This window comes from Schistocerca cancellata, chromosome 1, assembly GCF_023864275.1.
Source record: "Schistocerca cancellata isolate TAMUIC-IGC-003103 chromosome 1, iqSchCanc2.1, whole genome shotgun sequence".
Lineage (NCBI taxonomy): Eukaryota > Metazoa > Arthropoda > Insecta > Orthoptera > Acrididae > Schistocerca > Schistocerca cancellata.
In genome coordinates this window covers 817,258,671-817,285,600 of record NC_064626.1, presented here as the reverse complement: position 1 = coordinate 817,285,600, position 26,930 = coordinate 817,258,671, and the positions used below count along the sequence as shown (strand labels likewise).

At 43.0% G+C, this 26,930-nt stretch overlaps 2 protein-coding genes across 7 annotated transcripts in view; one reads left to right on the top strand and one right to left on the bottom strand.

The window, feature by feature from the left end:
* Nucleotides 1-26,930, top strand: part of LOC126188174 (E3 ubiquitin-protein ligase RNF19A-like) — a 359,822-nt gene that overhangs the window by 306,464 nt on the left and 26,428 nt on the right. For all 6 annotated transcript variants that reach the window (XM_049929728.1, XM_049929719.1, XM_049929692.1 and 3 more), the window contains one exon: nt 26,480-26,684. In XM_049929728.1, the coding sequence (XP_049785685.1) occupies nt 26,480-26,684 (205 nt within the window). The remainder of the gene's footprint in view (nt 1-26,479; nt 26,685-26,930) is intronic.
* Nucleotides 12,703-21,246, bottom strand: LOC126188202 (uncharacterized). The gene is made up of 6 exons (XM_049929749.1): nt 21,141-21,246; nt 19,392-19,544; nt 18,417-18,632; nt 16,304-16,576; nt 15,959-16,186; nt 12,703-14,185 (listed from the first exon to the last, which is right to left on the bottom strand). Exons 2-6 carry the CDS (start codon nt 19,524-19,526, stop codon nt 13,688-13,690), a joined length of 1,350 nt encoding a protein of 449 aa, XP_049785706.1. The 5' UTR covers nt 19,527-19,544; nt 21,141-21,246; the 3' UTR covers nt 12,703-13,687.

Genomic DNA, 26,930 nt, shown 5'->3' with positions numbered 1-26,930 from the left:
CGAATTTGCAGCAGAGGGACCACATAAACAGGTCTCCACCCTGCCCTCCAGTGAGCTCACACTTGACACCACTGAAGTCGCAAGTGGCCGTGGTTTGGGGTCAGTGGAATGCTTGCTACATGGCATCTGGCACGGAGCTGCCCTTGAAGTAACTGATTTGTAGCAGTTCTTTGTGTCGCTGTGGGACCAACTGCTGTTGAAATAGCTGCTGCAAGTTCAGTAAGTTGCACCAGAGCCATACGCCAAACATGGTCTTCCCTCTCGGTAGTGCCGCGTCACCATCTGCATTCGGTCTTCTTGCGGCCGCATATTCTCGTGACCACCGCTGCCAATAATGAACAGTGGCTACATTCCAGCCAAGTCTGTCTGCAAGATCACAGAAGGAACATACAGCTTTTTGTAGCCCTACTACACGACCTCGTTCAAATTCAGTGATGTGTTGATAATGGTGTCTTCGTCGTCTTAAATGAATTCTTGACCAACAGCTCACCACATCCAATGTCAGAGGTAACTAACGCTCACCTTTACGGCGTGTATTTAAAGTAAACCAGATTTTCATCCTCACTCTAAGTGACTGGCACGAAATTTGAATAGATATCATCCTTCAGATATAGAAACACACCTACCAACTTTCATTTAGCACAACTCCCTCCTTTATGTAGCATTTTTTTTCGGTCAGTGTGTTCATTGGCTATATTCCAGTTTCTTCCTTCCCCTGCAGTTTTATCCTATGCTCCTCCCTTTCGTACCATGGAAGTTATTCCCTGATGTCTTAAGGCATGTCGTACCATCCTTCTTCTTGTCAGGGTTTACCACACATTTCTTTCATTACCGATTATACAGATGACCCCCCTACTCCAATTTATCAGTCTGCCTAATTTTCAGTATCCTTCTATAGCACTACATCTCAGATGCTTCGATTCTCTTCATTCCTGAGTTTCCTAAAGTCTATGATTCATTTTCATGCAATGCTGTGCTCGAAACGTACATCCTCAGAAATCTCATTATCAAATCAAGTCCGGTGTTTGATACTAGAAAGCTGCTTTCGGTCAGGAATGGCTTCTATGACTGTGATAGTCTGTTTTGCATATCGACCTTGCTTCGTCTTCCATATATTATTGGGGGGGGGGGGGGTCAAAAAGTTCCCGTTTGAGGATGATGTTGCAGCGTATGTAAAGTAGTGCGATCTCAGTGCGGGTACATAAGCACCGACAAGGGATTATTGTGGCATTCGTGTCTTTCTGACATACGTGTAGTAAATACGAAAACATGAACTAGCGCGACGTTATTACCAAATGCGTCCAAACAGGACCAACGTGCTGCTATTCCATTCTTGGCTGCCGGAGGACAAACACTATAAGACATTCGTCGGAGAACGAGAAATGTTTGTGGGGCAGCATGTCTGTCGAAAACCACCGTTGTGCAATGGCGTGCCGAGTTCCGTGCTGGTCGTCATTCGACGCTAGACATCGGTCAATCTGGGACATTAGGGACAAGTGGGAGACACTCTGGTATCCGTCCTATAGTCCTAATCTCTCCCAAAGCAATTATCTCGCCTTCGGTGCATTAAAAAAGACTTGGGGGGGGGGGGGCGGGGCGACAATCCCTATCGGACGAGGATGTGCAGCAAGCAGTTGCGGATTTCTTCATGCAGCAGGACACGGTGTTGTACCAAATATGTTATCTTCACCGTGGTGAGTTGGTGGGATGATTGCCTCAATGTTCACGGCGTTTTTGCCTGATTTGCAGACTGGTTCTGGATTGTATGGCCTTCGAACGGGAACTTTTCGATTGTCCATTATATTGTACTTCCAAGGTAACAGAATTCGTTAACTTCATCTACTTCGTGATCTCCGATTTTGATGGTAAGTTTCTCGCTAATTTCATTTCTTCTACACCTCGCTATTTTCTTCTTTCTTCGGTTTACTCTGTCCATATTCTGTGATCAGTAGACTGTTCATTCTATTCAGTATATCCTATAAGATTTCCTCACTGAGGATAGCAGTGTCAGCAGCGAATATTATCATCGAAATACTTATCCCTTACGGGTAACTCCTCCTCATATCTTCAGACTTTTCAGCTCTGGTGTCACCACTGACGGTGTTTCCTGCGTTTATCCGCCTTCAGCTGGTGGTAGAAAACTTTGAAGGTAACTGTTTTCAGTGTTTCCCCTGTCATTTTTCACTGACGCGTACGTTCGCACAGTGGAACCGTACTGGGCACCTACAAGCCCTGCTCCATTGCGCGCCGCTCTGTGCTATTCTGTTCTGTGTCGCGCGACCTGTGTCGACGCGGCTCCTGTCAAACATTATAGGTTTGTTTTTTGTGACTTGACCAAAACAGTGACGCTGTAGGCATAAGGTGGCGGAACGCGGAGCCTTTAGATCCAAGAAACTGCTAAATGAAGCATTATAGCATGCATTGGAAGGCAGAAAGAGTGGTGGAGAAGCACTCAGCATCTCGTGAACTACGGTCAAATTTATGGGGCAATGCGCTAAAGTACGCTGCAGTTAGTGAAAGAGACCGGTAACGAAGACACACAGGCTTACCGAGCGGACTGCTTCAAATTATTTTATGAAGTTTGTAACGAGACGTCAAAAATTTCGCTCACCTCGGACGTCTCTACGCTTTGTGGCAGAACGACAGTTAGAGAGGTTATTTAGATTCCTTTTTGAGGCCCTGCATGGTGGATTATTTACACATCCTATGGTTGGTCAGCGCCAGTCTTTTGTAGCAAGCGTTTCGAATTAACTTCTTTCGATAACGTATGCTTGAGTAAATATAATCGTATTCTGTAGTGGTTGGTACTCGTGGTGAGGTGCCGTAAGGTGGCGGATGCAGTCACCTGGCAACAGCAGGGCAGCGTTTCGTAGTGCCTCGGGCCCCTCGTCCTTAAAGTCTACATCGATCGGCACGCTGCGGCTCCGTGGTGCTCTGCCATCTCGATCTCTCCCCGGACGTTGGCTGTGAAAGGGCGCGCTGCGCCGTGCGCACGCAGCGCAACGGGACGCAAACACCTATCCAGAGCGTAGGACTCAGCGCGCCGCGGTAAACCCGCGAAGGGGGAATTGGCCAAGGGCTTTTCCACTCAGAAATCTTGAAGTCCAGAGGTCGATAAACATTTAGAACGATCTCATCTCCACAACATACGGTTTTTATTTACGCTTTCCTAGAGGGTAAACTCTTGATCACCTTAGTCTACGAAGTCCCTAAATTCTGTAACGACAGAAAAGAAGTTCTACGCCTGGAGGAGTCTCATCGTATTTTTAGAAGAACGCGACACTATTGAGAGCTGAATGTGTCGTTTGCTATTGGATGCAGAAAAAGTGCTAAAGGAATGACATGGCCGGCCGGAGTGGCCGCACGGTTCTAGGCGATGCAGTCTGGAACCGAGCGACCGTTACGGTCGCAGGTTCGAATCCTGCCTCGGGCATGGATGTGTGTGATGTCCTTAGGTTAGTTAGGTTTAATTAGTTCTAAGTTCTAGGCGACTGATGACCTCAGAAGTTAAGTCGCATAGTGCTCAGAGCCATTTGAACCGAAAGAATGATATGAAACAACGCAGTGAAACACTTCGGAATTCGCATACATTTAGCGAGGAAAAAAATCATAAGTCATATGGAGTATCTTCGCAAATATATGATTGACTGGAGAAATATTTGACTTCTAGAACCCAGCAATACTGGACGGCGAAAGTAGCATCGGATGTGCCGCAAGGCATAATTACATAAAAGATTTATCAGACAGTACTAGCCACACGAAAAGTTTGATCGCTGAAGATGCTGTTGTGTACAGAAAAGTATCGTTGTTGAACGATCGCAGGGAATTGCGGAAAGACTCCGACAAAATTTCCTCTTGGTGCAATGAACGTTCGCAGCAAAGAGAAGGAATGTGATGTTATCTGATTGTAGGATTTGTGGTGAACATCTTGAGCGTGTCACATCGTTCAAGTATTTAGGAGTAATACTCAGAAAAGATGTGAAACGGGATAAAGACTTATGGGAAAAAATCATCTGAAATAAAATAACATAAAGGACGAAGTGCGGTCAATTATAAGAGTACTGTTGCAGAACCTACATCTGCATCGACATACATACTCAGTAACCCACCTAACGGTGCGAAGGAGAGTACTTCTGATACCATTACCCCCTTCTCCTCATTATTCTGTTTCCATTCGCGAATGGTGCATGGGAACAGTGACTGCCTATAAATTTCCTTATGAACTCTGATTCATCTGATTTTGTGGTCGTGCCCGTTTCAGGAGAAGTGTGTGGGAGGAGGTAATATGTTACTTGATTCTTCTTCGATCGTTCGCTTAGGAATTTCAACAGTAACCTCCTTCTCGCTACAAAGCTCCTCTCTTGTTGTTTCGTTGGCTCTCCCCCCCCCCCCCCTCTCCCCCCCCCCCCCCAGTTAATTCTTATTTGAAGCCCATATCAAGTAGGTGCAGTAACCATCGAACAAAATAAAGAACCCGCTGTTAGGTTTGTGACTGATCGGTAGAGCCCACACTAAAGTGTAAGAGAAATGGTTGGGGAAATGAAACAGAAATCTTTCGTAGCAGGGCGTCGTAGTTTTAGTGAAACCTTTTTTGGTAAATTTAGAGGACCTGTACGCGAAGAAGATCGTGCGACTATTATACTACCACCATAGTTTATCTCGATTAGGGATCATCAGAATAAGATTAGAGATTTGGGCGCGGTCAGTGGCAGTTTTCCTCCGTTCAGTACTTAAATAGCAAAAAAATCCATAATATTGGTAAAATGTACTCTCCACCATACACAGTATATGTAAAAAGATTCTGTGCTAACCGTGAGCACAGTATTCGTAAAAAGACTTACAGGACACACATCACGCAAGAAAACCAAAAACTTGCTACGAATTCAGCAATAAGATGAGTTTTCGCCCTTGTTACATGACAAGTTTGTCTACCAGTTATACTTCAGTGACTGTTCGTCTGTCCATCGAGTTAGCCAGTCACATTAGCATTTAGTCCAGAAATTACTATTATATTGTAGATATAGCGCAGGAAGTTTTCTTTCCTGAACTGCAAGGTTTTGGTTCTTTTTAACAGCAGTTGTGCCACAAGTTATTTTCCTGAAATTCTCCCTCGACAGTTCCATAATGTGTGCATATCGATGAAACTATGAAATATTCCCTTGGTGAAAGGGTGTTACGATAGTACACTGAAATATTGACTAAGGCAAAAGAGAGATTCTAACCCCCCGCCCCACCTGTACATGTAGCAGTATCGGAAGACTATCAGTCACGTATAACACATCTGATATGAACAGCTTTAAAAGATCTTACGGGATTACTGAACACAGATATGCGACAGATTAGCTCAGAAAGTTCTATGAATCATCGTTAACCAACCTTATAGCGAAGCAGGATTTGTTCTTCATTGCTAATCCAGTCTTCGTTATTATTATTGTTATTATTATTTATTATTATTATTATTATTATTATTTTTTAAGCCATGCTAGAATCATCTGCGTTGTCGTGGTTTACTTTGTCATTTTCCTTTGCATAAGTTTCTAGTCCTTTTAGTGCCTTCTGTACGTCGTCTCGTACTGCTGATCCGATCACTATATCGTCTGCACACAGAACGATTTCCGCATTCGAGTCTTTCTCGATCTCGCTTTTGACACCTACTGTAAAGATGTTGAACAGCGCTAGATTTTTTTCTCTAAGCTTTTAGTATCGTTGTTTATTTGGATCAGATTTCGTTGAAGGCATATCTCGGTTGCTCTCACTAGCCGATGTTTCTCGCTGCCCATTGCTTTCAATTTTTTCATTAGTTTTCCATTGTTGACAGAATAGAAGGTTTTCATGAGATCCACAAGAACTCCATGGTACTTTCCTCTTTTGTGTCTCAGCGTTTTTTCTATCTGGTGCGTCAAGTATTTCACTGCATGTGCCTTGTTCCTGCTCTTCATAAAGCCAAATTAGCATTCCATGACGTTTTCCCTCGCCTGCATCGAGTAGTAGTCTTTTGTCGAGTATTTTCATAAATACGGTATTTTAAAGAAAGCGTTTTCTAGCGCCACTTCTCTGAACAAATGCAAGGACGCTCTGTCTCCCTTCCCTTTGTACATGATCTTTATTGTCGCTGTTTCCGAGTTTCAGGGATTTTTCCTGTCTGTAGCGCATGTTCATCAGGTCGTTCCGTAGTTCCTCCATGCTGTTGATGACATCGTTGAGATGTTCCAAGTAAGTTTTGTCTGGACACACCGCTCTCTTGTTTCTTCCTCGTCTGCTTGTCAGAGTTTGGTGGTTACTTTTTCGGTGGTGTATGCGATCTCCGTTGCTTTCATTTCGCATGGCTTTTCTGTTTCCTATTTGTTCAGTATTTCCGAGAAATATGTTTCACGTTTATTCATGTGGATTTCTCCTGTTGTGGGTGATACTTCCTTCCTATTACTATGAACTGGTCCGATTCTGCTTCAATTTATGATTGTCTTACCTCCTCCATATATCCCGCTCTTCCTTTCACATGTAGATACATATTTCCTTCCTTTTTATGTATAAGCAGTTAAATTTCATGTCGTCTCTGTTTTTTCTGTGTATAGAGCCAGCAGCGTTTCTTTCCTGGTTGTGAGTTATTAATTACTTGTGATTATACTTAGCGGCGCACCCAGTGCTGATGATACGTACTATGAAGAACACGATACAAGCTTCTCGTGCTGCTGTGTGGTATTTTCTGGGAAAAATCTATTGCAGGTAGTCGGTTATACTTTCTTTCTCTCTTATCCGTGAACTCTACCATGACGTAAACATTAACGTGTAGTAAGTTACAGAGTGGTGTCGCAGCAAGCTTTTTAAGGAAGATTATATAGCACCACTCAAACTGTCCACCAGTTTGTTCTCGGTCTGAAGACCGAAACAGTTAGTTTCGCACGTGGATGCTTCCCACATGCAAAGCTCTGTTCTCTGTTCGATACGCTATTTTAAAAACAGGCAGGCAGACGGGTAAGGGACGGTGCCGAGTATTGACTATAAGAGCGAGGCATTGTGGTGGGACTTTCCTGAACTTCACGTTAAATATTCTCTCCACGCAGGGGAGTAACTTTCGGTGTTTTATGTACAGTTTCTAAACATTTCTGCCTTTTTAAAAAATGAAGAAAGAATTCCATTTAAGGGGGTTATAGAACACCATGAAAAAATCAGTTTCAAGTTTTTTTATTGTGGTTCTGTTAATGAATTGTTTAGGGTGAAATAGCGTGATTCTTAAGCATTTTTGCTGGGAGATTGTGGGATTAACCATAGATTATGGCCTTCATTTATACCTAGAGCACTTCTTTAGTAACACAGTATATTTGAAAGAGGATTCTTAAAGTCCTCCATGTTGTGTAAAGCACCCGTCGTTGTTCCAAAACCCAGTATTAACAATATAAAATACTTCTTCAATAAATTACATTTCTCTGTGTGCACTGGGCATGTAAAGGAAAAGTCAGATTGCTAAATTTAATGATGTCTCTTACATATTTTTGTCGTAGCTGGATGTAGCATGAAAATGCACGCCTTATGATATCATACATACCGTGATTAGACAAGAGAGCTGACGCACATGTAATTGTCACTGTGACAAGTGTAAACAACTGCGTCAACCACTTTAAAGTAGCGCAGCGCTCTCTCTCTCTCTCTCTCTCTCTCTCTCTCTCTCTCTGCAGATATGAAATGACCACAGATTGGGTTACAGTTGTACTGATGGCAAAAAAGGGAAGACATTCTATGTAACCCCAAAGGCCAAATTAATGGGTATCGGAAGTGTAGTGCAAACAATGTTTAGTATTTAGAATACTGGTAGTCACTCTGCTGTGTAGCGTGCGCTGCTGCAAATTTCCCGACATGTTAAGACAGTGTCGCGCCGGGACTCAATACTGAACACTATCTCTTGGAAGCGTTAGGTAGTAACTCACCTCCACCTCCAATGCCACATAACAGTCGCAGAATTGGGTTCGAACTGATGATCTCGCCTTCACGATAATACATGCCCAGCTATTTTCGCGATGAGCGGTAACCAGCGTTCCATTATTGACTTCGTAAGAAATCTTACATGCCGTTAGACTTTAAGTAAAAAATAGCCCTGCTTTGCTTATCATTTTGTGGAAATTTTGGTTTAGTGTCTTGATGGTGTTGCGAAAAGTTAGAGACTTCAAACGGTATTTCGGACATAGTGTTGAACGATGGCCGGCCGGTGTGGCCGAGCGGTTCTAGGCGCTACAGTTTGGGACCGCGCGACCACTACGGTCACAGGTTCGAATCCTGCCTCTGGCATGGACGTTTGTGATGTCCTTAGGTTAGTTAGGTTTAAGTAGTTCTAAGTTCTAGGGGACTGATGATGACGTCAGCAGTTAAGTCCCATAGTGCACAGAGCCATTTGAACATTTTTTTTTGAACGATGTTTGTTTAAAAGTGCGTCAGAGTTTTCGACGAGGATAACTGCAGGTGCAGAAAGAAAAACTAATGCTAAATGAAAAAAAACTATTATATTTATTTTGTATGTACAATTTGAAAACTAAAGTGTGAAACTGGTGCCAATGCATTTAGAGAAACTACGGTTAGATAACAATGACGGTAGCCGTTTAGCCCCACTACAATTATATTTTAACATAAACAAAGAAGGTAATGTAAAGAGGATATTCGCAGGAAACGTATTTGAAATGTCAGTAAAACTATAATCTGTCGAAATATCTACTTCCAGAGATAGTGATATGACAGCTCCATCACAAAAACTGAAATTGGGGCAATGTTCTCGAAGATGCAGGATGGAGATAAGACCATGTTTATTGGACGTGAAGTAGCCTTGCAGGTATAATCAATATAAAAAGAGGAGATTTAAAATATTCTAGATTGTCGTCAAATATCCCAGCGCTTAGTTGCTCTCACCTGAGATCAACTAATAAGTGTGTGTTGTTCTGGGTCTCAACGCTTGACACACTGGCATCGAAGAGTAAGCGCTGTTGTCTCCTGCGAAGAGCGAGACATGTTTCTGCGGCTTCGTGTCTTTTATCTTCCCAGAGAGATACTTTGACGTTACGAAAACAGAAGAATTTGGGATACGGGTTTTTGGAACGTACACCCTGTTTACCAGACTATACGCTTTCTTATCTCCACACTTATACACGCATCTAAGGACATCTGATGCGAAGGAGGGAGAAGGGGGAGAGAGAGAGAGAGAGAGAGAGAGAGAGAGGGGGGGGGGGGGTTAAATTGCACTGAACTAAAAGGGAACTGCCTCGAAAACGAGTGGATTTCAGCTAGAGCAGGAATATATGAACATGTTCAGCACATGGTTCGCCCATTACACACATAGTTTTACTTTGTACAGCGCATTTACGACAGTAAAATTGACACGTACACGTCACTAATGCTTACGTATCTCATAACAATGCCGACTCTGAATTGTGCATACTTCCAGCAGTGGTCCAGAAATTTCATCATTATTCACTTCGCAAAAGATTAATAAATTGACAGCACAACGCAACAGTAACTATGTAGCGGCTGCCAGATTGCTTTCGGGCTCACACAATAGGATTGTTATTAATTGTTAGTATTATTATTAATATTAATGTCAGTGGTCAGACAAAAAGCATTGGCAGCCTAAAGTCGTCCAATTTCTGTCGGTTCAGAAGTAAGTGTAGTGCACACATTTTAACTTGGTTGATTTAAAATGGGTATGTCGGGTGTGGGTGAGGAGAGGAGTAGTGGAAACGAAGCATGTTTTGTGACAAGTGTCTACTCTCATTGTGGATAGTTGGCTCTCTTTCCTGAGATGGAGCTTAAGGTAGCACTCGGGATGCACCGAGAATTGCTTCATCATTCTGTAAAAAAAGGTTTGTCACAGTAAGTAGTTCCAATTGTGTCATTAACTCTTTAGTTTGAGGTTTAATGAAACACCTACAAAAACTAAGCAGCATGTACATTTCGTCATATTAAAAATAAGTCTTTAAAGAAAATTCTTTTTCGTTCTAATGTTCATTAAGGTGCTAATGTTCATTAAGGTGCTAATGTTCATTGGGAGAAGTACTAGCTAATGTGTGTTTGCACTCAGGGATAATGATCCTAGAAAGGATAGGAACCTCTGAAGTAAAGTGTTTCATTGCCAGTCAGAATACTTACCACTTTACCCTTGTCTGTGGCTATGGTCGACGACGAAAATCAGCGAGAGGTGCCTATAAAGCGAAATGGTGTAATTTTTGCTTTTAACTGTTGTCTGTAAATGAATGAAGTGAAGTGTTGCAGGCATTGGATCAGTGGCAGACACATTTGATTGTAGAATGTGAATGGTCTTAGCCTGTTGGGCAGCTGTGCCATGGGTCGATACGCGCGGTGTGACAGAGGTTATCGGAGCGCAGCGTGCAGCTCGTAATTGAGGGGCGCAACGTTTTAATGAAGGGCCGGCGGACGGGGGAGCAGCGAGGGGCTGAACGTGCAGCGGCAAGGCATGCACGCAGCACAGCGCGTCTCCCACGCCAACGGCGTTTCTCTTCCTCCGTCTGGACGCTGGGTTCTCGCCGTCCTCAGTCTCGCTCAATTCCGTCCTCAATTCTGAATAAACCTTGCAACTAGTCATTTTATGTTTTCCGGTGTATCATATTCTCAATTCTTCGCTCGCCATTTCGCGAAGGTGATAAAGCTTTATCGCACGAACCTATCCTTCTCGTGATAAATGTGAATGTGCTGTTTTTCACTTTTTATTGCACGCCGTTTTAAGAGTTGTGGTGGATGAAAAAAAAGCAAGAACCTCCTTTTTTTCATGGTCCCAGGCTGGTTTAATTTAGCGGACATTTAATGCATAAAACGTTATACTCGCGTGTGTGGCAGTGACATTTTTTGTCTACATTGTTAAATCATTATGTCTAAACTGATATTCTTGATTTATTCATTTCTGAGGGTTTTTGCTTGTTCTGTATTTCGTATGCTGTTACTACCATCCACTTACCAAAATACTACATTTAATCTGTATTACTCTCTTAATTAAGTCTTCTAGTCCAGTCTGATCACTGACCCATATATTTATTCCTTTCTCTCCTACTGATTCCGAAGATGGATTTTCGTTGCTAGATGAGCAGCCATTAGTTTTCGAATTGTTTCCGCATTAAGAATCCGACTCACATCGAAAAGTCCATACTGGTATAGAAAGTGAATGCAAACTTTTCTTTTCAGACACTTCGAAAGCTACTGCCCATAAAGTTGCTTCATTCAACTACTCTAAATATAAAAGAAATCATAAACTATCTCTTTGACTTAATTGTCAATTTGTGGTATTTTCTTTTGGATATCTTGATTCTAATTTATTTTATTCTTATTGTAATTAATTTTAAGCTACTCTTTCAAACATTTTTTCCATTTCTTTTGAATTTTACTTGTACTCTAGGCAATGCAGTGGAATCAAGTAAAGTCGTGCAAATATGTTTAACACACATTCCTTCCTCGTTTACCCAGTTCAATGATTTGAAAGTTTCGTAAGATCTCTTGAAAATGTTTTTGTGATTAAGAATCTTCTTGTTTGACGCTTGTTTCTTCTTTGTTCTGAAATTGTCTTTATTCTGATGAAGTTTAATAGAAACTGCTTATTTTAGTGAGCACACTGGCATAGGTTATATCAGTTCCTAGTTTCTCAAAGGCTACCAGACACACTTAGTAAGTGGAATCTGTAAATCCCAGATAAAACGGCAGTTTATATTCATTGCCCTGTTCTTTAATTTGGTTCACAACTTGCAAATTGTCCGTTGTGCTGTATACAGTTGCAAATCCAGCTGGTTCTTTTGCATGGTTATAATCTAATGTTTGTCTGTGCCAGGTGAATACTGTTTGAGATAATTTTAGTGAATGTCTTCTGCATTACAGATGGGACGCTGTAAGTTATTCTTGTCGTCGTTTTGCCTTTCTAGTATGTCTATCTTTTCCCTCTTTTAGTATGCGGTCAATCGTGGTTTTTCCAGTCACTGTTGTCATATAGCACCACAAGTGACAGGAATTAGTGGTTTCCGCAACGATTTGTAAGTCCTAATTTTGTTATTCCACCTGATACGGGAAAAGGAAATGCCATAACCTCAGAATTAGTTGTGCATCTTTTTCCTGATGTCGTGTTTTTCGTCGTGTGGAGTTACGTTATCGCTTTCTTTGCTGTTACTTGTAAATGTTAAGCCACGACATAGATAACAGGGGAAAAATTATTAGCATTAGATTGTATATGTCTTAAAGTATGTGTTTTGAAGCTGAAGTGTAGCATTTCTAACTTAAGTATTAGTCTTTCATACTAACATAATTTACCCAAGAATTTGTAGACCAGTATCACTGAATGGGAGTTTGAAGTACAGCACTATTTTTTGTAGACTTTTAGTAGTTGGTAATTACTCATTGTTTCTCCGAAGTATAGTAAGTGGATGGAAACGTAGTACTAATAGAATGTCCGCGAGTAGTCCCAGATAAGCATAGCTGTTGCCATTCCTCTAATGTCAAAATTATGAACCTATTAAATTACATACAAATTTTATAGTACTAAAGCAGGAATTGTGTAGATGCTTTATTAGTATACACTGCCATTTAAATGCTTATAGCTCAGAGAAAAGTGTGTAAATTTCGAAATATTATTCTCGCCTTGTAGATGGTTGAACAGTGCAGAGATGCAAAGGAGTACGCAGAGGAATTTTCGGCTTTAAGCAGAGTGAAAGAAAAGAAAGTAGAACAATATTAAACACTATGAAACAGTTATACTTTTATTCCCTTACACTGAGTAAAACAGTTTGACATTTGATTCTAAAATATTTTGCAGAATAACAGACGTTGCTTCTATTGCTCACCTCAATGGCGTTACGTAACTTTTGGTGTATATGCTCGGGACGTAATTGCGACCGTTGGTCCCGTCAAAGCACACGTGGAACACAATACGTAATCGCATTTTGTATAGCAATTGAGTTATCTCCGCGCTATACTGCAGTTTTTCTTGACACTTTTTAGCATGCAAATTACCATTTCTTTTGTTTACCATTATTATATGTTCACAAACATACGACTGAACTTGCGTATACCAAATATAGCTGACAGGTATGTGGAGCGCACTTTTTTAAACAGTTGACACATATTGTAGTTCAGATTAAGAAACACGGTGGTATCACAATGCAGCAGCTCATATTCCCGGGAAACAGCTGCAGAAGCACTTTATTTCGGGGAATTAAACTGTCGTGGAAAAACAATACAGATGAAAAAGTTTATAGGTAGAGCGCACGTTTACCATATGAAGTTGATAAGAAAAACATATCAGTGTTATGGGAAGAGAGACTGAAAGAAATAGCAACATAAAGCGATGATTAATGCTATGATTTTATGTAAGAAGCGGTTGGTTTAGCTTCTACTGATAAGCTACCGGCACATCACTCGTAGCGCTGCACTTCTCTCAATTGGCAGACGTTAGCTCCCTAAGCTCAACAAGATTTCGCGACACGCAGTCGGCCGTAGACCCCTCAGCGCCGGATACACGGGTGTGGCACACTGACGACGACGGTGCGATCTGATGGCGATGTTCCATTTACACGGCACAGAGCTGTCGGTAACTTGAGATTGATGCTCGTCTGTCAAGCTCTGGCGATGCTAGTGATCTTAGTCCGGAGGCTGTCGGACACTCGGAAGTCGGGTGCCGATGAGAGGTGGGGGCCAGTAGTGAGAGGTAGCCACTGGGTTAGAGGTCCTCGGCGTCGAGGACTCCGTCGGCGTGCAGGTCGTGCAGCACGTCGATGAGGCGCTGCTCGGTGAGCGGGTCGCCGAGCGCGACGTCGACGGAGCCGATGCAGAGTAGCAGCGCGAGCAGCTGCGAGCGGCGGTAGTCGGCCTGCAGGCGCTGGCGGTCGTAGGCGAGCTCCCGCTGCACGTCGAGGCGCAGGCTGCGCGCCGCGGCGGTCAGCGCCGACCAGTAGCCGTCGAGCAGCTCGGCCGTGCGCTCGCGCCGCAGCGCCGTGCCCACCGAGCTGACGAGCAGCAGCGCCACGTCGTTGGTGGGCCGGCTGTACGTGACCATCTGCCAGTCCAGCACGGCGCACTCGCACGCGCCGCCGCTGCCGCCCGCCTCCTCCTCGGGCTCGCCCCCGACCACGCTCCCGCGCTCCCCCTCGTCGTTGCCGCCGCGGAACAGCAAGTTGTTGCACCAGAAGTCTGTGTGCGTTATCAGCGCCAGAGGCTCCTGCCGGCACAGTAGATTATTTTGCGGGTCACAGACATCTCGTCTAAAATCATTATTATTTGAGGAAGCTTATAATAATTTAGACGTGCATGTTGGGGGAGGGGGGCAAAGGAGAGAGAAGTGCCGTGTGCAGTTACGTTCACGTGATGTACGAAATCAGCAGTTGATCTGGTTGGAAGCAGGGCCGCTACTAGGTGTTTTACCGCCCTAGGCGAGAATTGAAAAATGATGACGACCACCACCACCACCCGACAGCCTAACAATGCAAATCTCCCATTGTTCGCTTGGTTATTAAACTAAGGTGGCCAGGCTTGCTTCTTTTCTGGTGACAGTTCTCAATTTTTGTCCTAAATTCCTTCAATTTGAAATTACTTTTTTCCGCCCCAAAATTTTGCGGCCTTAGGCCGCCGCCTATTCTTTCCTTATGGTAGAAAAGGCCCTGATTGGAAGAACGGAATAGGTACAAAATTGGTTCCATTGGACAGCAATAAAACCCTACTTTTCTGTTACAACTGTCCTGTAAGTATCATGTTCGTCGCATTACTAACTCGTCTCGTTTTGGTAGTACATTATGAGGCTGGTACAATCGTAAATCCAGATGTCTGAAGTTCATAATACCACAGTCAACCCTAGAAATTAAAAAAAAAATCTTTTTCTCTATCCGAACTCCGATCCTATCCTGCCCAGTCATATCGATTCAGTATCAGTTTGAACGAAGGCAGAACATGAATGTTACTAGCAGCCAGTTCACCCACATCCATTTGTCGTGACACCGCCCAACTATTTCGGAGTTCACGCCGAAACGAATGAGTTCCCCATCTTTCCGCGTTACCTCAGATTTGGGTACAATGTTACTAAATAACATATCTCCCATCGGTAAAAATTTACACTAGTGGTTGTCAAAAGTAGACACTTGATTCTGTTTCAACCTGTATTTATTTCCAAAATTATTAAGGTTAGTTGGCTCAAGCAGTAATGTCTTAAAGGATAATGTAAGATAAACATCGACAAAAGGAAAGGAGGATAATCGAATGTAGTGCTGAAGGAATTAGATTAGAAAACGAGACGCATAAAGTAGTAGATGAGTTTTGTTATTTAGGCAGCAAAATAACTGACGATGGCCCAAGTAGAGAGGATATAAAATGTAGGCTGGCTATGGCAAGAAAAGCATTTCTGAAGAAAATAAATTTAACATCGAATATATAGACTCAGGTGTTAGGAAGTCTCACCAGCTGCGACATAGTCGCGTATACGAACAGTGAACATTCCTTAGGAAGTCTGTTCTGGAGGTGTTTGTATGGAAGCAGAACATCAACGATAAACATTTAGACAAAAAAGAGAATAGAAGCTTTGGAAATGAGGTGCTATAGAAGAACGCTAAAGATTAGGTGGGTAGTTCATGTAATTAATTAGGAGGTACTCAGCAGAGTTGGGAGACCAGAAATGTGTGATGCAACGTGACTAAAAGAATGGATCTGTTGACAGGGCATACGGCACACCCTGAGACATCAGGTGATCACCGATTTAGTACTGAAGGATAGTGTGAGGGGGTAAACATTAGAGAGGGAGACCAAGAGATGAATACAGTAAGCAGATTCAGAAGGATGTGTGTTGCAGTAGTTACTTAGAGATGAAGAGGCTTGCATAGGATAGAGTAGCATAGGGATCTGCATCAAAGCAGTCTTTGGACTAAACACAACAATTCTGGGTCAAGATTTTTATTTGATATCTTGGCTAAGCAGTGGTTAAGAGGGTAAGTGTACACTCAGTCACCTGCGGCGCGAGCAGGCTGGCTATGATGTCCTTGGTGCGGGGCCGCAGCGCGAGCAGCGCCGCCAGTACGGGTTCGAGACCCGGGCGGCGCTCGAGAAAGGAAGCGAGCTGCGGCAGGCCGCGCTCCACCAGTTGCTGGTAGGAGTCGGTGGCGCGCGCCGTCTGGAACAGGAACGGGTACCGCTGCGGCAGCGACACCGGTCCGCTGCCCTCCCCGTCACCCTTGACCTGTAGTCAGGAAAAAAGGGTGTTGTTCGTTACTAATGCTGCTCGGCATTCTGAAGAGGTTCGACGAGGAAGGAAACAGTTCGCTCGAAACACGTTGACAGAGTGCAAAGCACTGACCTTGAGCGCCAGCGAGAGGGCGTGCAGCCTGGCGACGGCGGCGAGTGCGGCGTGCGCCTGGCGCAGCGAGAGTCCGCGAGAGAAGTCGGCGCCGCCGAAGCCGCGCGCGCGCAAGTCCTCCAGCACGAGCACGCTCTCGCCGTCGGGCCCGGGCTCCGTCTCGGCCTCCGGAGGGACGTAGCGCGCGTGGTAGCACTCGGGGATGGGCAGCCGCACCGCGTCCGCGCCACTGCCCGCCTGCCGCCGCGCGAACGCCTCTAGCTCGGGAACCACCTGCAGCCGGAAGCGCCGCGTCCGGCGCGCTTTTGTCACTGCCGCGCCTACCGTGCATGTTCTGTTCACCAGTACAGCGCTCAGCTAAAGGCGACGCGTCCGACGCCGCTGCCGGAGCGCCGCCAGCAGGTCCGGGTTGTTTATGGCGCGGAAGGCGACGGCTGTCTCTCCAATTAAGAGGTCGTGGCCGGCAAGCACTGAATGACATCATTCATCTATCTCGGGTTGCTATAGTGTCTGTAAACGGAAGCGCGAGCTGGCTACTCCTCACTTCGTCTGCGACTCGCCGCATTTTAACTGGGTGCGTTCTGCGCATTGACAAGATAGCACGAGCCGGTTTATAAATGGACCACCCCTCAGTTTTAAGTGAGGATCAGACGACTCTGGTTCTTGTTCAAAGATTTTATGTTGTGTCCGACATTCTGTGTAAACGTGAGATTTTAGTGCGTGCATAGGATGGTTGGCTCAGCCAGTCATGTAAGTGATGAGCCAACCTCAATTTCCAGATTCACAGTTCCGCGGCTTTAATAGTACGTCTTAAGACAAGGGCTGTGGCAACTCTTCTTGTTGGCGTTTGAACCGTTAGAAGTCTCTCTCTCTCTCTCTCTCTCTCTCTCTCTCTCTCTCTCTCTCTCTCTCTGTGTGTGTGTGTGTGTGTGTGTGTGTGTGTGTGTGTGTGTGTGTGTGTGTGTGTACGGAGAGGGAGACACATTGTCTAGCTCAAGCCTTGTCTGCATGTCACATTTTAACCACATTCATCTCTTTTAGTATTCGTAATGGAGCTGGTAACCATGACGTTGAACGCTATAAACAAACACCATCACCACCTAGAAGCTGTTCTACAAGCTCATACAGCCCATTCAGCAGCGCGCCTTTTGAATCATTGCCGAAGTAGTGCGCAATTACGCCTGGGGAGTGTTTTCCACTAAACAAATTAACAGTATACGGAAAAAAATTAGTAACTAATAAAAGTAATGCATGGAACTCAGACTGAGTCTACGCATATAACGTTGCACTGCAGTGCCAGAGTCTGTTACAGTCCACGGAGAGGCGGTGTTTTTCCGGACAGACCACAGCTCCTCCTGCAGAAGCGCTACCCGCTCTTTAGTTTACAGACATAACTTTGGGTCGTGTTTCATGGCGTTGCACACACAGTTGGGATAGTTGTTCACGAGCACGCACACGCGCGCGTGCGCGGAGGTATCTCGAAAGTGCTGTGTCGCTTATCGCTTTGTACACAGCGCTTAGACTTCCGCGTTGAATAGTATCGCCATGTAACTGAGTGACCAGAGAGGTTGGAGAAAAGCATGGCCATATTGTCGGCAATACAATGAAGTGTAGTCAAACACTGTGGTGTTCAAACCAAACTTCATGACTGCTGTACTTAACCACTCTCCTACGCCTAGGAGCTCAGATTGAACTGGTACATTGCTTGAATTGTCTACATTACTTGGAGGATCACAGCTATCACTGCTCTAATCTGTCGAGGGCAACTTCATTCAGGAGGAGCGCTTAACATCGTGAACTTGTGCAAGTGTGGCTGCTTATTCGTCATTGCCCCTATGAGCCACGACACTGGTTATCGCGTCACCGAGATAACTGTTGATTATCTGATTTGTACGCTCCACTAATCTCCTAATCGACAGGTTAGTCGCGGCATTATAAAATTTGTTGGCTAATCTACATGCTGTGGAACACTGCCACGGTTGTAGACATTGAAAAGTAATGCCGCATAAAAAAAATGTGGTAGAGGTCAAATGCTCGCAGTAGCTGTTTGCACTAGAAAACCCGTTTGAGGCGCGAAAAGAAGGTGAAGACGTGAGGGAAGAGAGCAACGTACCTGGGTGTAGAATTTGATTTCACGCAAGTCGAACTGCGCCTCGGTGACGAAGTATCTGCTGAACGGCTCCCTGGGCAGCAGCTTGACGATGAGCGCGGCGGAGCGGTCCGCGGGGTCCGCCTGGTGGCGGTAGGTGGCGCGCACCGCCACGATGTCGCTCAGCACCGCGTCCGCCGCGTCGCAGCCCGGCCGGATGCACATGTCCACCACCTCCACCTGCTTGCACGGGGGCGCTCAGGGAATGGAGGACACGACTAGGCGTTAGGGGGGGGGGGGGGCAAAAACTGTGTCACAGTGTGTGGTTTGTCTTCCCCGACATCACGAAACGAACGCGTAGTGCACTGGTTTACAAAAGAAGGTTGTCATTTTGCATTATATTCCTAGAAATTTTGTTGAATTGCTCAGTGAGTATTGTGTAAACAGTGTCAGTACCTTTTGAGCACCACCGCACTTTTAGTGTTACAACAGCGTGTACGCCACTTCCATTGTAGTTTTATGTCGGAATAGCACTGTGTTAAGCGTTCATTTAGTGTGTCTCGTCTGGTATTTAAGCAGCAAAGAATCGAGGAAGATATTACATCTAAACAGCGAAGAATTTGCGAAATAAATAGTTGCAAAGCTGAAGAAAGAGAGAGGGCACCGAAATGGCTACACACGGACTTACGGCGTAACAAAGAGGATTATGAAAATAACTTTGGACGTTGATGGGTCACGCTCATTTGACTTTGTTTTAGCTATCGGTTTTTTGTTTTCACAAGGATAACTTAGAGCAAAGCAGCCGTAAGTTACACCTGTTACAACTAGGATACCAAAAGTGACATTTTGAGGTATGATTCCCTATTCTTTGATCAGATAATAGCATTCCGTGTTGCTACAGTTGTGAAAAATTAGCTGCTTTCATTCCAGACTATACGGAAAAACACACACACACACACACACACACACACACACACACACACACACACACACACACACCTGCTGGTACCCCTTGTGTGACGCGATGACTTCGGCGATCCAGGCGCTGGTGACGGGGCACTCCTCGCTTTCGTCTTCCTCCTCCTCGCCGCAGCTGCTGCCGGAGCCCTCTGCGCTGCCCCCTTCCTCAGACATCGCGAACCCGCTCTCGACCTGCGGGCAAACCGTCTTACTCCCTGCTTCTGTTAGATCAAAAAGTTGCAGGATGGAAGGCGTTTCTGTTGCACATTCAAATACGTCAGTCAATAGACTCTTCAAGATACCTGTATCGTATGGAAAAGACATTGCCTAAGTAAGCCCTAGCTTGCTTTGTAGCGTCACTTGTTGGACATCGGATATCGTGACGCCATCGGTTCTTCTGTGCGGCCCTGTGTACTAGTGCGCTTGACTGTCATGAAAGCGTGCCTTAAATTTAATTTCTTGCTCTCAGGAATCATGCTTCTGCTAGCCATGGTAGGAATTAAGTTTGATTTATTTTACCGCACTCTAGTAATAAATAGACGAGTCATCTTTTAGTTAATCAGAATTGACATAAGTCATAGATATGTACGCTCGTTACTATCTGTAGTAGAACCGTGACTTCCTGTCTCGAAAATCCGATATTTTAATGCGGTGACAATAAGTACGGCACACAAGAACCGCCCTTATCACAGGTTAATCGTGCCTTTTCTTGTGGTAATTGCTTCTGTCCAATCCAAGATTTCAGGTTGAGTCTGCAATTCTATCTACACACATGTAATATTTCCCTGAAATATCCTGTTACAGGGAGTTGGATTTCTGAATAGCCTCTCCTTTGTTGCAGGTGTAAGAACTTAATGGTGCTTTATTCTTTGTCCCTAAATTTTCAAATCTCGTTTAGTACTTTGATTTAAGCAGACTAAATCGAAATTGCGATAGGTATCAAGACTTAAGAGCAGTGCTATATTTCTAAGGTAAAGGTATTTGTGTGTTGTAGTCAGGAGAAATTGGCTTAAAAATTTTGTGCGTAAACAGGAACAGTAGTGGGTGCTAAAGAAAAGAAATGCAGATGCACAAAAGGTTACTGGATCACTCCATCTGATAAGCTCCGATAGTTGACGCGTGTACAGGTTATTGCGGCAGGGCATTAAATAGCTGCGCTGGCGTTATCGACAGCTCAGATGAGTCACGGGCGGTGACCCTTTCTGCTCTTTGCACGCAACACCGGCTGCCGACTTCCGTACTCGCGCTCTCCGCCATCGATTGAAGAGGAACCCCCCCATCGTGTCCCGTTACCTGAGCTTCACGCATTCTCAATAGCGACGACGCGTAATCGCCGCTGTCGATTCTGTCTACTGCAGGTGGAAGTCTCCGAAACTGGCTGGAATGCAGTTGAAAGTACTCCGTTAACGATTGAAGTTTACTTTTATCGTAGACATTTGACATCCGTTCAACCATACGGGCGTGGAGATATGAAACAGTAGAAGGTTGTGGAACATTAGTGAGGAAAGATGTACGGCTGAGCTGAGATTTCCCAGAATGTTTTACCAGAAGAAAAGAAATGCACAGATAAGTTATTTCAGGGTTAACCTGCAGCAGTTATCTCGAATAAAATACCCTTAAGTATGTCACAGTGAACGTGTACGGAGAGTGAGATTTTCCTCCATTAGTGTGAAAGACGAATGGGTGTGGCATAGGCGCTCGTCGAAAGTGATGAACTCAGCTGAAAGTGGTCTAGAGTGGCGGGCGCGGTGGCGGCTGGGAGGGGCCGGAAAGGCCGTTGTGACTCACCTGCTAGTGCGTCCCCGGAGGCACGTGGGCAGCAGGGCCGCAGTGCGCGCGTCCAGCCTGCGGCGCGGTCTCGGTGAGACTGGACGGCGCGGACTGTGTCGCCGCGGCGAGGCGCGCGCAATCGATACAGCCAGCGCCAGCGCCGCCCAGACCGGCGCGCCCCCTACCCCAGCCCCTCCCCTCAGCGCTCCACTACTACCGCTCTCGATACGCCGATCGCCCTACTCCGTAAACCGCCGTCATTCCCATTCACTGACAGCGGCAGACCGCATTCTAGCAACAATGGAAACTTGAAGCGGACGCGCTGTGGTTACAGTTTCCTTTCTCTCCTCTCCCTCAACTTCGTTCGCTGCTTATCCAGGGCCGATGCTAGATGTTTCGCCGCCCTAGGCGAGAACTGAAAAATGACGCCCCTCATTATTCCACCATTTGCCTCCCCGATACGCCATCCACCCGATGGCACAACAATGCAGATCTCCTGTATATTTTTAATCATGAAACTAAGGTGACAAACACTCCGTCATTTTCTAGGGACAGACCTCAGTTTTCATGCTTAATCCTCAGTTCCTTTAAAACTGATAGAGGACAACAGATGCCCACAATTTCTTACATTTTGTCCGGAACTTTTGAAATTTCCCAAAGTAATTGAAATAGGAAGAATGTGCTGAACATATTAAATTAGAACTCGACTGAATATACAGGTGCAACCAAATTTGACATCAAATACTTACTTTAATTAATTGCAAGAAAATGAAATTGTAAAAGGTTGGAACTATTTTCTGTTACAAATCAAATTTTCCTCGAGTTTAGAAATTATGCTGTACTGGTGGGAGACATACTGATGCATCAAACTAAATCATTTGGATAATTGTGGTGTTACTTCCTTTCTGTTTTAATTGAAATGTTTTTAGAATAAGGAACAAATCTAATCTTTTACAGCATCCACTTTCTTGCGATTAAATACAGGAATGAGCCTTGTTTGCATTTTCCATCAAGTGTTCTACAACTTCTATTAGCCGCTCAGTCAGTGGCCCTAAATTAGAGACAGCAGCTGCTTCTAGCACATTCAGTTGCTCACGGTGGTCGTTAAACCGTAACTAAAAAAAAAAGTTATGCACATTTTTGTTCATTGAAGCGTTTCATTAAGCAAAGTTATTGGACTTGGTACATTCGTTCTTCTGTACAACAAATTTTTGGCTTCAGATTATTTTTATTGTACAGAGTAACAATGGAATTTCAGTATGAGATCAAAATTAGCTGTGCTTTTATGTGCTGTCCCATATGAGTAACATTGAAAACTTGTCAAAAGAAATACTCTGAATGACAGTACTTTATTCTTATTTCACATGAAAATTATCACTTACATTAATTGTATGTTTACTGGACACTCATGATAAAACACACAAATTCTTTGTTAATTTTCAATATTTCTGTTTTGCTTTAGTTTTGAGGAAGGTAGAGGCAATATGTTTACTGTCAAAGTAACTATTTATTAAGTAACTGTTCAGTATGCTTTTCAAAACAATTAAGTGATTTCTCCTCATCTGCTCAGTTTTTTCGCTTTTTGATTTGAAATTAATTTTTTCTGCCCTTTGTCACCTGTAAAAATTTTGCTGCCTTAGGCGACTGGCTACTCTTGCCTAATGTTAGAAACAGAACTGTGCTTACCTTACCCTCCACTTCTTCCTAATCATTGTGTCGTTCCGTTGCTGCTCGACGAATATTCCGGTGGTAGCATTTTTTATATGTATGTTACAGTCACACTTAGCAAACCACTATGAAGTGATTTGCGAATGGTACTTACTGTTGTACCACATATCAGGATTTCTTTCTGTTCCATTCACATATGTTGCACGAGTGGAATAACTGTTTCATAGCCACTTTGCACGTTTTAGTTAATATTTTCTTCACAGTACCTAGGAGAGCAATATGTAGGGGTCTATAATTTATCTGTAGATTCTTCACTTATAACTGGTTCTTGAAAGTTTGGGAGTACCCTCTTCTCAGGTAGTTGGCTTCTATATTAATGTGTTTCCCAATTCACATTTTACAGCTTTTCTGTGACCATCTTCCATCAGTGAAACAAATCTGTGATCAGGTATGCTACCCTTTGATAAGTTGAATACCTCTCCTTAGTCCTTTTTGTTGTGGGTCTCAACATTCAAGCAGTATTCTAAGATAGGACCAATGAATGTTTTATAAGCAGTCTCACTCTGTAGATTGACTTGGTTTTCCCAGCAAGTGAAATAAAGTGTGCTGCCAGCTTTACATAGGGTTTTTGAATATACACTATGTTCAAACATAATGAACTGCCTTGAAGATCAAGAATTATTGACAAGTAGTTAGCACAGATTCAAAAAATATTGTTCTTGTGAAACACAACTAGCTCTTTATTCTCATGTAGTAATGAGTGCTATTGACAGGCAATGGCGGGTTGATTCCATATTTTTAGATGTTCCTCATGCGCAGCTTCTAGTCAAATTGCTTCCCTATGTAGTATCGTCTCATTTGTGAGATAGAGTTCACGAGTTCCTATCAGAAAGGTCGGTTCATTGTAATTGGCAGAAAGTCATTGAATAAAACAGCAGTAATATCTTGCGTCTCCCGGGGAAGTGTTGTAGGCCCTCTTGTTCTTGACTGACAAAAACGATTTAGGAGACAATCTGAGCAGCCCTCTTAGATTGTCTGCAGATGATGCTGACATTTACCATCTTGTAAAGTCATCAAATAATCAAAATGAATTCAGTCAGGATATCTGCTTGGAACAAAAAGTGGCAATTGACCCCTAAATAAAGAAAAGTGTGAAGTCATCTACATGAGTACTAAAAGGAATATGCTAAATTTTGCTTATACGATAAACCACACAAATCTAAAGGTGATAAACTCAACTAAATTCTTAGGGATTACAATTACAAATAAATTAAATTGCAATGATCACATAGGTAATGTTGTGGGGAAAACAAACAGAAGACTGTGATTCATTATCAGAACACTTAGAAAACGCATCAGGTCTACCAACGAGACTGCTTATACCATGCTTTTCTGCCCTCTTCTGGGATATTGCTATGCATTGTGGACTCCATATCAGATAATAATGGCATAGGACATCAAAAAAGTTCAGAGAAGGGCAACTAATTTTGTATTATCATGAAACAGGGGGGAGAGTGCCATGGATGTAATACACAAACTGGGGTGGCAATCATTAGAACAGGGCCTTCTCAAGAAATTTCAAACAGAAACTTTCTCCTTAGACTTAACAATACTTTGTTCGCTCCCACCTACATAGGAAGAAATGATTACCATTATAGAATAAGAAAAAATCTGAGCACGAATGGAAAGATTTAAGTGTGTGTTTTTCCTCACACACTGTTCGAGGGTGGAATGATAGAGAAATAGTTTGAAGGCAGTTTGATGAACCCTCTGCCAGTCACTTAATTGTGAATTGTGGAGTAATTGCGTTAATGTAGATCTAACTTGAGCACTCTGATCATTTGATTTTCTATGCATACAAATTATTACACAGACACATTTATGCAAATTGACGGAATTAGTTATAACTAATAATTATTTTTATTACATATTACTACTATTCAGTGTTTAGTAATTTGCACAGTTTTACATTCAGTTCATTTAAGGCAAGTTTTGAATCTTTGAACCAATTTGAAATGTTATTGAAATATGACTCAATTGGAGACAAGATTTTTCAAATAGTCACTTCTGCTTCACTTCACGAACCTCCATATAACATATCATGCTGCATTTTCGCTACCGAGAAATTTGTATAACATTTCTGCTTTTACTTTGCTGTTCCTCATTTCAGTTTGTCTTTCATCTTTCAGTGAGTGTTTGGACAATAACTTCGGTGCCACTTAAAATCTTTACTCATGACCACAATTCCTTTGGGTTTCAGTAGAGATAATTAGATAAGAGTTTGCCATGGTTGACAAATATGTAATCTCATTGTCCATGTACTATTCACTTTATCTACTGCCTCACATTATATCCCTCTCAGACTTCCACTTTATATAACTGTTTGCCATAATTGACACTTTGTCTACCAATATTACATAAGTGGCCCATTACACATATGGCCTGTCTTGTGTTGAACACTGCCTTTACTAACAACTGTCTGACTAGAAGAGAAATATCATAAACCTCTGATTATCACAAGTTATTATTTGTTGTTGTAACTCAAATTTTGTCCTCGCGGCCTTAAGTTATTCATTATTTCCTTTCTGGGAATAAACCAGCTCACACATATTGTACAGTCTGCAGTATTGGAATAAATCCTTCTGGTTTTCCAGGCTGATCTGTTTGAGGTTTGTAAATGTTATCTGAGATCTTTCCTTTATTAATTCGGTTTGAGGCTGTATTTTAAATTTTCTAAAATTTAAACATCTACTCTGATTGCCCTCCTTCAGAGACACTTGTTGATGTCATTCTGTGCATGTTATGGTTACTAACAGACAGCAGTAACCTGCTAGACAGTTTCCATCAGTTTCACATTAAATATTAGTAGAAGTGAGATTCAAATCCTTATTTGGAAGTCCAGTTTTGTTATGTGGGTAGGAGTTGGGTGTAATTGAACCCTGCCTCACAAGCAGTCTACAGTACAGGTAACATATAAAAGGAATAAATTTGTACTTGTGTGTTCCACTTGCACAAAGGCAAACCTCTTAAATTTTTTTGAATAGTCAGAACTTTAGTATTAGTATCCCTAATTGCAAAATATTACTGTGAAATGCTATTATGAACAATATAGTTTTGTAACTAAGATTGTCATTGACTGGGGACAAGTAAATACTAGCAGTCTAATGCACAATCCTGTGCTTCCAGAAACCTGTGTAAGAAGTGACATTATTGTGCACACTTTAATTAGTGTCCAGAAGTAAATAAATATATGCTTCAAATATGTCAGCTAATAAAAATTCTCTCTCTAAACTGACAGTAAATATTACTGCAGCATGCTTGACAACTTGATAATTGTATTAAATAGATTTCGTAGTTCTGTTGTAGTGAACACTGCTGGAGTTTTCCATTTTTATGAAACTGGTACAATCTTTCTGAGAGGTCGTAATATATTCATTAAATAATTGAATATATAAACACATTTTCTTTAAGGGTAAAAATGGATTTGAGTGACTTAAAAGTGTGTTTGTTTCATTTCTCTTAAATTCCTAATGTTTATGTTATTGTGCCGAAAGTTCATGTACATCAGTATTTGTGCAAACATGCAGGCAAAATAGAAGTGACAACATACATTCTTGCACTAAATTAATCTCAAGAAATGCTTAACAAATGTTAATCATTGAAAATTTTGTTTGCTTTTGAAATTACAGGTGTTGGTCTCCCCTGTTTTGGCAGGATTGGCAGTAGGAATTGGTGTACCAATACTGCTGTTCTATGTATATGGTGTAGTCCCAGTATCACTTTGTCGCTCTGGAGGCTGTGGTGTTTCTACATCCGGAGCAGGAGTTCGTTTTGAATTTGATGATGAGAATGACATCCTGAGTGGATTGGGTGGCTTCGGACCAAGAGGCACAGGTATTCCTTTTTGAGTACTGAAACAAACACTTTAATTTATATTAAACAGAAAATTCAGCGTAGGAATTGTTAAATTACACTGACTGAATGGCTGGTCAAGTACTTATCTTTAAGAAATGCAATTCCTTACAGTGCAAACAATAGAAGCATTCGCAGTAGAAAATTATAATTCTTGCCTTTGTAGCTATACTTTCTTTCTCCAAGATAATCCTCTTAAAAAAAAGTTACACGATGTTCCATTGGTGG

Coding starts and splice junctions, on each gene's coding strand:
- LOC126188202 (XM_049929749.1), bottom strand. CDS start 19,526: ATGTCTGAGGAAGGGGGCAGCGCAGAGGGCTCCGGCAGCAGCTGCGGC. Junction 18,633..19,391: donor CACACAAGGGGTACCAGCAG/GTGTGTGTGTGT, acceptor CCGTGCAAGCAG/GTGGAGGTGGTGGACATGTG. Junction 16,577..18,416: donor AAATCAAATTCTACACCCAG/GTACGTTGCTCT, acceptor TTCCGGCTGCAG/GTGGTTCCCGAGCTAGAGGC.